Here is a 9,021-nt window from a genome sequence, read left to right as displayed (position 1 = left end):
TCCTCACCTCTGCTGCCCCCTTCTCCCTTCAGGGCTGGTGTCCTGTCTTCCTGCCCCTCCTGGTCCCTGCCTTGGGCTCTGGGCACACTTGGTGGGAAAGAAGAGGGCGAGCATAACTGAAGATGGGGCTGGGGTCAGAGGTCCTGGGGGAGGCCCGGGGATGGGTGAGCTCGGGAGTCTGGGAGCGCCTGGCTTGATCCTATGGCCTCTGGGTTCTGCGGGCCTCAGTTTCCTCCGCTGGGACGGTGGGTGGCAGTACCAGCCCTCAGCTGCCTGGAGAAGGGAGGGTACGGACAGTGGCGGAAAGGAGAGTGGAAGAGGCCCCTCGTGGAAGGAGTGTTGGAAGCCCCAGTGGTACTTGTTCCAGGCGCCCAGGATGAGGGGGACACGACAGGTGGGCAGGGCACAAAGACCAAGCGGGTATGGCGAATGGAAGGGGGGACGGACAGGAGCCCTCTGCCTGGGAAAGGTGGGCAAGAACCACCTGCCTCCGCCACGTGCCACAGCGGAGGCCCGCGTGGAGGTGAGCAGTCTGACATGCGTGGGCTGGGGGGGGACGGAGCTGGAGGAGGCTCAGAGTCACCACGGGATGGGGTGTCAAAGTGAACGGGGGGCAGGATGAGAGGAGGGGCCGCCTGGGAGACCCAAGTCAGGCTCCTCGAAGAGGTGCTCCAGGCTAGAGCCTGGAAGAAGTCCCAGAGAGCTTCAGGTTCACCGTGTCGAGAGAGAGTGGACTGCAGCACCGTGCCCTGCTCCTGGCCCCTTGAGCTCCTCCCACAGCTCAGATGGGTTGGTGGATGATGGCTGCCTAGGGCTCAGTCAGGACTCCTGAGACCGGAGATCAATTACTGATGTCTGCCACAGGCACCGGCTGAAGACTAAGGAGCGCCACCATCTGTTTCTGCCACCCGTGACCTCAATAGTGAGTCTCAACCCTGGCTGGGCTTAAAATCACTTAAAGTACACAAGCTTGGGTCAAAACGTGATAAATTGTGATTTGGGTGAAGCTCCCCCCCCTCTTTTGCGAGGTTCTGGTTTTGGTTTTTTCCTGAAAATGCCACAGCTGAGTCACATGTGTCACAAGGGGTGGAAATCACTGAGCAGGACGATTCTTTCCTTCCCAACCTATAACTTCATTTATTCATTTGACAGATGTTAAGTGAATGTAGCTTAGAGGTTACCACGTGAGGGAGAAGCAGCCTGAAGAAAACATTCTTCAGAAGCAGAATTAGACCCCACATTTGATTGACTCAGCGCTGAGTATCCACTAAGCACCAACTGTATACCATGCCTGGTCTAGGCCCTGGGAATACAGAATGAAACCACATAGCTAGACCCTGCCCTCCAGGAGGATTTGGCCACCAAATCCCGAAGTCAGGAATGGACACAAACTCCCCTTAACCACCCTCCAGATCCCATGTGCCTTTGAGAACTTTCCCCTTATGTCTTATGTAACAATGTCCCTGGTGCTTGGCAAAGGGGCTGGCATGGAGTCTGTGGATTTCTTTCTCTCTCTCTCTTTTTTTTAAGATTTTATTTATTTATTTGAGAGAGAAAGAATGAGACAGAAAGCACGAGAGGGGGAAGGGTCAGAGGGAGAAGCAGACTCCCTGCTGAGCAGGGAGCCTGATGTGGGACTCGATCCCGGGACTCCAGGATCATGACCTGAGCTGAAGGCAGTCACTTAACCAACTGAGCCACCCAGGCGCCCTGGAGTCTGTGGATTTCTAACACATTTACTGAATGCTTGCTTTGTGTCAGGCCTGGTGGTCCAGGAGCTGGGGATCCGACTGTGACCAAGGGAAATCCAGTCACTACCTTCACGGATCCTGCAGTCCTTGTTTACGTGTGTGTGCACCCGCGCGTACACTCGTACTTCCTGCAGTGTGTGTGTGTGTGAGAGAGAGAGACAGACAGACAGAAGATTAACTCAACATGGCCAGACAGTTGGCCAACTCTTATCTTCTGGAAATGAGGTACAGGTGGATACACAGTCCCTCAAACACCTGATGCCTTTCTAGGTCCAACAACAACAACAAAAAACATATATGAACCCCTGAAGACCCCAGAGCCTCCCCCACTTTCCAGTCGTATCATATGAGCCACAATTTCATCCTCTATAAATTGGGACAATAAACTCCTTTGCAGAGTTGGAAGGGTTCGTCAAGATTGATGTGTAAAGGATGACCTGGCACACGGTAAGTGCTCAATAAATGCTGAGTAAAGGAAAGCAGGGTAACAACAGCTGGGTGGCCGTCAGGATTCAGAGATAATCGGGGCCAACATCACTGGTACGAAGTAGGTATTCAGTGAAGGAGGTGGTTCGTTGCCAGGACCGACAGCCAGATCCTTTTTCCTTGGGTATGAATGCATTTCACCACTTTAAAGGTAACATGATTAAAATAACAGACTATGGAACTATCTCGTATGGATTCCACTATTGCTTACTAGCTGTGCGATCACAAATTACCTCCTGTGCCTCCATTCCTTCGTAAAACCTAGTACCTACCTCAGCCTGCTTGTGAGTTTGAAATGAATAGAGGGAAAGCGCTTAGAACAGTTCCCGGCACGTAAGGACTATACTGAGTTTCAGGATTATTATTCTACCTTCCACACAGCCCACAGCGAGGCCCACCACCTCCCCAATTCTGGCAGTGGCAGCCCCCTCCTTGACTCCGAAAAGGAGCGGCGAGGAGCGCGCACGCGCGATGGGGCAGTCTTATTTGGAAGCCCCGGCGGCCCGGCGGGCGGCCATCTTGATAAAGGGCAGCGACGGCAGCTTCTTGACGTCATCAGTCGGCGCGACGTGCGGACACCCGGCGGTTCAGGTCGCTTCGGGTGCGGTGGTTGGGGTGGGGTGGGGCAGGACGGGCGGCGGGCGCGGCCGGGGGTGAGTGGTTGAGGGGCGTGATGGGCGAGGCGGCCGTGGCCGCAGGGCCTTGCCCGCTGCGCGAGGATAGCTTCACGCGCTTCTCGTCGCAGAGCAATGTGTACGGGCTGGCGGGCGGCGCGGGCGGGCGCGGGGAGCTGCTGGCCGCCACCCTTAAAGGCAAGGTGCTGGGCTTCCGCTACCAAGACCTCCGACAGAAAATCCGGCCCGTGGCCAAGGAACTGCAGTTCAACTACATTCCCGGTGCGTGGCGCCATGGGGTTGGGGGGGTTGTTCCTCGAACTTGGTGTTGAGAAGGCTTCTGAAGCTCTGAGCTGGGTAACCGTGATGAGAGAACGGGATCAGGGTGACTGAAAGGGATCAAGGCTGATGAGGAGGCATCGGTGTCAGTGGCTAGGGTCCAGGATTCCTCAGACCCAGAGATTAGGATCCCTTCTACCACGGTTGTGATGATCGGGATTCACATGGACCCAGAGATGATGGCAATTGCCATGGTCAGAGATTAGCGAGTCCTAGAGTTCAGGGGTCACTGTGATTGGGGATATAGGGTCGGGAGAGTGCCTGACGTGAACTTTGTCCCCTCCCAGTGGACGCAGAGATTGTCTCCATCGACACCTTCAACAAGTCACCCCCAAAGCGGGGCCTGGTGGTGGGGATCACGTTCATCAAGGTATCCAGGCCCGCTCCACCTACCCATTCCCTCCTCCTCACGATCCCATGCGCCTGACCCAAATCCCTCTCACTGCCCCTACTCTCCCCTGAGGCCAGTTTCCTACCCCAGGATTCAGGGGACAAGGGCAGCCCCTTCCTGAACATTTACTGCGACTATGAGCCTGGCTCTGAGTACAACCTTGACTCCATAGCCCGTAAGTGTGGCCTCGAGGGAAGGAGGGATGGGGAAGATGGGAGGGGGCACCTGTCAGGTCCCCGGTGCCCATCTGCGTGTGCTCCCCTTACAGAGAGCTGCCTGAACCTGGAGCTTCAGTTCACACCTTTCCAGCTGTGCCATGCAGAGTATGTAAGCTGCAGGTGTAATACCGTAGAGTGTGTGTGTGTGTGTGTGTGTGTGCGCGCGCGCGCGCGTATAGTGGGGAAGCTCTAGCAAACGAGGCAGCAAACCTGCGCATAGACAGTCAGACTCTAGTTTTGTTTTTTAGAGCATTGTGCTTTTAAAGTGGCTGTGGACCAGCCTCGGCCCTGAACTAGATAATCTGAGAGCTGATTGAGCATCTGTGTTCTAGACATCTAGAACTCTCAGGTTCTGATGTTCTAGATTTGGATCCTGCAAGATCCAGAGATGCTAAGTTTTCTTGAGTCGTAAGCTCTGAGATTCCAAGATTTAAAAATTCTGCAGTTTGGTAGTTCTGAGATTCTGTAGTGATAAAGTCATTCTCCTATTTCGTATTCTCATATTTCAAGGAGACAGAAAACAGACCATCTAGAATCCCAAAGTATGAAAATTCCACTCTAGAGCTCTGAGTTCCATTCTAGAACACCAGTGGTCTAGCACAGTCATTGGCCAAGTTTTTTTGTTAAAACTACTCGTCTGCCGCTGTAGCAAGAAGACGGCCATTGACACTATGTAAATAATTGGTGTAGCTGTGTTTCAGTAAAACTTTATTTATAGCAACAGGGGGTAAGTTGGATTTGGTCTGTAGGTCATAGTTTGCCAGCCTCTGGTCTAGCAGGTGAGAATTCTAGAAGTTGATGTTCTGGATTCTAGGATTTGGATGTTCTGCTATTTTATGAGTCCGAATATCCATGGTGGCAATTTCTAGAAGTTCAAGTATTTCAAAGGAGATGGAAAGCAGAACTTCTGGAATACTGCAGTTCTAGATTAAAGAGGTCCCCTTCTAGAACACTAGAGCCCCATGTTCCGTGCCTGAATCCACACCCAGAATGAGGATTCTAGCAGGTGAGGGCTCTAGAAACAGAAGGTTTCTGCGATTCTGAGGTTGGACAGTTCTACACATGGACTCTGCCACACTGGGGCTCTAGATTTCTCTGCTTTCAGGGTCCAGGTCGGGAATCAACTGGAGACAGTGTTTCTCCTGAGTGGGAATGACCCGGCCATTCACCTGTACAAGGAGGTGAGGCAAAGGGAGGCACGGTGGGCAGGGCCCTGCCCCGGTCGCCATGGGCTGGTGCTGGGTGTGAGGCTGGCCTCGGTCTTGGTTCCCCCAGAACGAGGGGCTGCATCAGTTTGAAGAACAGCCCGTGGAAAACCTCTTCCCAGAGCTCACGAACCTGACCAGTAGGTAAGAGAGTACCTGGAAAGAGACCCTTGGGGACTAGAGCAGGCGGCCTCAGAGAAATCAGGTGGTGGGAAAACCCTCAGGAACAGCGAGGATGGAGATGACCTTAGAGAAAATGGGCAGGGGAGGGGAGTTCAGCAAGCTCGGGCCACGGATGTGACTTTGGAGAAGCTGGTCAACAGTGGTGATGACAGAGAAAACACGAAACAGGCTCAGGGAAATCAGAGAACCTCAGAGAAATCAGACTCCCCAGCGGGTTCCCAGGGCTACGGGAAGCGGGTGGATGCTCCTGGGGAGGCAGAACATGGGACCAGTACCTGGTGACACCCTCAGCCCCACTGTCCACCCACCCGCCCACCAGCGTCCTCTGGCTTGACGTCCACAACCTCCCCGGCACGTCCCGGCGACTCTCCGCCCTCGGCTGTCAGAGTGGTTATGTCCGAGTTGCCCACGTGGACCAGCGAAGCCAAGGTGAGGTCCCAGGTTGGGGGCTGGGAGCCAGGGGCTGGGGGCAGGGCCCTGAGTCCTCCCCCTCCCCACAGAGGTCCTGCAGACATGGACGATCCTGCAGGATGGCCCCATCTCCCGAGTGATCGTGTTCAGCCTCTCGGCCCCCGAGGGTGAGCTCCGGGCCTGGGGTGGGGGGTGACTTCTGCGGGCTCGGCTCCCCACACCCACATTCATGCCCCTCTCCCAAATTGTCCAACCCCCCGGCACCCGCCCATCCCTCCCGGGCCCCCTCCCTCCCCTCTGTGCTCTCAGATTTCACTTCAGCGACTTGCCCCAGTGGTCTAACCTTAGACCCTCTCTCAAGTTGGACTTCTGTCTTTCCCTTGGTGGTCTGACCGTCAGCCGGCGCACTGTGACTTCCTCTCATCCCCCCTCTGGCCTCTTCACTCTGTCTCTTGCTGCGATCTAACCCTGAGGTCCCCCACCCCCACCCCCTGCCCCAGGAACTCCATGCGCCCTCCTACTCCTACGCGGGCTCCCCTCTTCCCCCACGTGTTGCTGTGTTCCTCTTGCTGTGCCCTGGCCTTCCCTGGTGGGTTCCCTTCGCCTGACCTCTGCAGGCTGCCTTCTGCCCCTCGGCTTGGTCTTCACTCCTCTCCCTCCCAGTCTGGCCTCACACCTGCTCCTCCTCCCGGCATCTCCCCTCACTCCTCATTCTCTTGTGGTCTAACCTCGAAGCATCCCTCCCTGGCACAGCTTCGGGTCTTCGTCCTGTCATGGAGCGGGGGTGTGAGGAGGAGCCTGGAGCCTGTCCCCTCAGGCCCTGCCCCCTCATGCCCCTTCTCCAGAGACCGGGGACCGGCCACAGCGGGAAGAGTATGGTGTGCTTGTAGCCAGCATGTTGGAACCTGCAGTGGTGTATCGGTGAGGGTCGTCAGCAGGAAGTCCCCTTGGGGGAGGTCGTTCAGGGCTGGGCAGGTCAAGGTGGTCGTGCCCCAGGGAGGGGAGCGTGAATGTCTGGAACTTGTCGGGGCTGCCGAGATGCCTTGGGGTGGGAACCGAGATGCCCACTCCCCCCGGACAAGCGAGTTGGCAAATGCTTACCACCTGGCTCGGCGTGTGGCCGATTTCTGGAGTGTACCTACTCCCGCCGCGGTAGATTTCGAGCCACCAACATGATGCCAGCCAGCTGGCAAAATTTCTGAAAACATCCCAGTTTGCTCTCGGGAGCCAGAGCAAGCCAGATGTGGCTCCCCTGATGGGCAGCGCAGGTGTCCAAGCTGGGACCGAGCCCCCCACCCCGCCCCGGCCCCACGGAGGCTGTGTGCGCATCCAGACTGGAGGCAGAAGAGGCAAAGTGGGGCCTCCATGTGGGAGTGAGTTGGTCCCGCCTCCAGGGGACAGCGTGGGTGTCCCTGTTGGAGAACAGTGGGCTGCCAGTCTGGGAGTGAGCAGTTCGGGTTCCCCTTGGTGGACGTGGAGACCTCCAGGTTGGAGACGAGGGGGTCCGGGTGTCAGGAGGAACAGCGTGGCCCAGACCTGGGAAGGCGAGCAGCGTGGGCGCCCAGACCAGGCCTGCCGCCCAGGGTGGCGGGCACTGTGGTATGACCTCGGTCTCCCCACCGCGTTCGGGGACCCTCAGGGACCTGCTGAGCCGGGGCCTCGAGGACCAGCTTCTCCTGCCTGGCAGTGACCAGTTTGACAGCGTCCTCTGTGGCCTGGTCACCGATGTGGACCTGGATGGGCGGCCCGAAGTCCTGGTGGCCACCTACGGGCAGGTAGGACCTGGGGAATGGGACCACTGCCGCCTGTCCCCTCCCACTGCCCCACATCCCCATGTGACCCTCGCCCCCACCCCGCCCCCACAGGAGCTGCTCTGTTACAAGTACTTCGGTCCAGAGTCCGGGCTCCCCGAGGCCGAGCGCGGATTCCGCCTGCTGTGGCAGCGAGGCTTCTCCAGCCCGCTGCTAGCCATGGCGCACGTGGACCTGACCGGGGACGGGCTGCAGGAGCTCGCCGTGGTCTCCCTGAAGGGCGTGCACATCCTGCAGGTAGCTGGGCTTCCCGGGTCCGGTTCCCCTCGAAGCAGAGCCTGAGCCGGAGGCTTTGGCACACCTGTTCTGTCGAGGGCACGCTCTCCCCAGAAACACGGAAGGGGACAGGGAGAAGCCCCACTAGGACGTGCGTTCAGGCGCCACCGAGGCGCCCCCCTTCTCTGCCTTATTATTATTAGCCTATCCTTTGTTGTCAAGGTCTCACCTTTGTCTCCCCCCCCCCCCCCCCGTGCCTCGCCCCTCGGTGGTCTAACCTCAGCCTCCCTCCCGTACAGGGTAGTGTCTCTGCCATGTTTCAGTCCTTCCCTGTCCCTTCTGAGTTCTAATCTCACACCCGTACATTTGGGTCTAGGCTCTGTTCCTCCCACTGGAAATTCAACGAAGGCCGTCCTCCTGGGTCTAACCTTCACCCCATCACAGAGACCCATTCCCACCCCACATGCTGCTCTGCTCTCCAACCTCCTGCCACAGCCGAGCTCCCGCGTGGTCTAACCTGCGCCCCTCCTGCCCTGTCTCAGCTGGGCCTGCTCTTGTTTCCCACAGCACAGCCTGGTCCAGGCATCGGAGCTGGTCCTGACCCGGCTTCGGCATCAAGTACAGCAGAGGAGACATCAGTCGCAGAGGCTTGGGGACAGGGCTGGTCTGGGGCCCGCTGAGACCTCGGCCTCCTGAGCTCCCACCCCACTGCCTGCCCCGGAGCCAGGGGCAGTTCGCTGGAGTAATCGCCCCTAGCCATTCATGGTGGGGAAGCCTCCTGAAGGAGGGGATGGTCTCCCCAGGCCCCCCAGGATGGTGGAGCTGGGAGTTCTTGCTCAGGCTCTGCCCCATTGTGCCCTGCAACCCTGGCTGATGCACCCCTGTCTCGTACCTCAGTGTCCCCGTTTGAAAATGGGATGATCTCACCTGACTCCCCCCCCTTTTGCCCCCAGTGAGAATTGGTCAGCCAATGATTATATGTCCAGAGGAAGCGGACTTTGACTTGTCTTCATTCTTTCATTCTGGCAAGTGTGTGCACCTGCTGTGTGCCAGGCTCAGTGTTGGGTGCTGGAATCGCCCAGAAGAATAGGAGAGAGGGGCATATGAGGAGAGAAAATCCAAGGTTAGACCTAGAAGCGGGACTGAGGTGAGATCATAGTGTAGACCTCAGAGAATAGAAATGAGGCCCTGCCATAAAGGCTGAAGTGAAACCAACGTGGAAGAGATTGTAGAAGCTAAGGAAAAGGACTGAGGTTTGACCCCAGTGGAGCGCTCTGGATCTGAGGTTAGACCCCAGTGGGGCGCCCTGGATCTGAGGTTAGACCCCAGTGGAGCGCTCTGGATCTGAGGTTAGACCCCAGTGGGGCGCCCTGGATCTGAGGTTAGACCCCAGTGG

The 9,021-nt window shown here is 57.4% G+C and overlaps 1 protein-coding gene across 4 annotated transcripts; it reads left to right on the top strand.

The window, feature by feature from the left end:
* Positions 1 to 48: 48 nt before the first annotated feature.
* KPTN (kaptin, actin binding protein) lies at positions 49 to 8,615 on the top strand. 4 transcript variants are annotated; one of them, XM_027618958.2, is made up of 15 exons: positions 49 to 394; positions 865 to 922; positions 2,022 to 2,198; positions 2,619 to 3,133; positions 3,478 to 3,560; positions 3,672 to 3,756; positions 3,850 to 3,904; positions 4,905 to 4,980; positions 5,075 to 5,148; positions 5,507 to 5,616; positions 5,688 to 5,765; positions 6,444 to 6,519; positions 7,238 to 7,373; positions 7,464 to 7,646; positions 8,193 to 8,615. In XM_027618958.2, exons 4-15 carry the CDS (start codon positions 2,911 to 2,913, stop codon positions 8,319 to 8,321), a joined length of 1,308 nt encoding a protein of 435 aa, XP_027474759.1. In that variant the 5' UTR covers positions 49 to 394; positions 865 to 922; positions 2,022 to 2,198; positions 2,619 to 2,910; the 3' UTR covers positions 8,322 to 8,615. The 4 variants fall into 4 exon arrangements, with proteins under 4 accessions (XP_027474759.1, XP_027474758.1, XP_027474760.1 ...); XM_027618957.2 differs by having other exon boundaries at positions 49 to 523; XM_027618959.2 differs by lacking the exon at positions 2,022 to 2,198 and having other exon boundaries at positions 49 to 523.
* The last annotated feature ends 406 nt before the right edge of the window (positions 8,616 to 9,021 follow it).

The sequence above is a fragment of the Zalophus californianus genome, chromosome 17 (genome assembly GCF_009762305.2).
Source record: "Zalophus californianus isolate mZalCal1 chromosome 17, mZalCal1.pri.v2, whole genome shotgun sequence".
NCBI classification, from domain to species: Eukaryota; Metazoa; Chordata; class Mammalia; order Carnivora; family Otariidae; genus Zalophus; species Zalophus californianus.
Note: the sequence above shows the minus strand (reverse complement) of the source record. Positions and strands in the feature narration are given on the sequence as shown.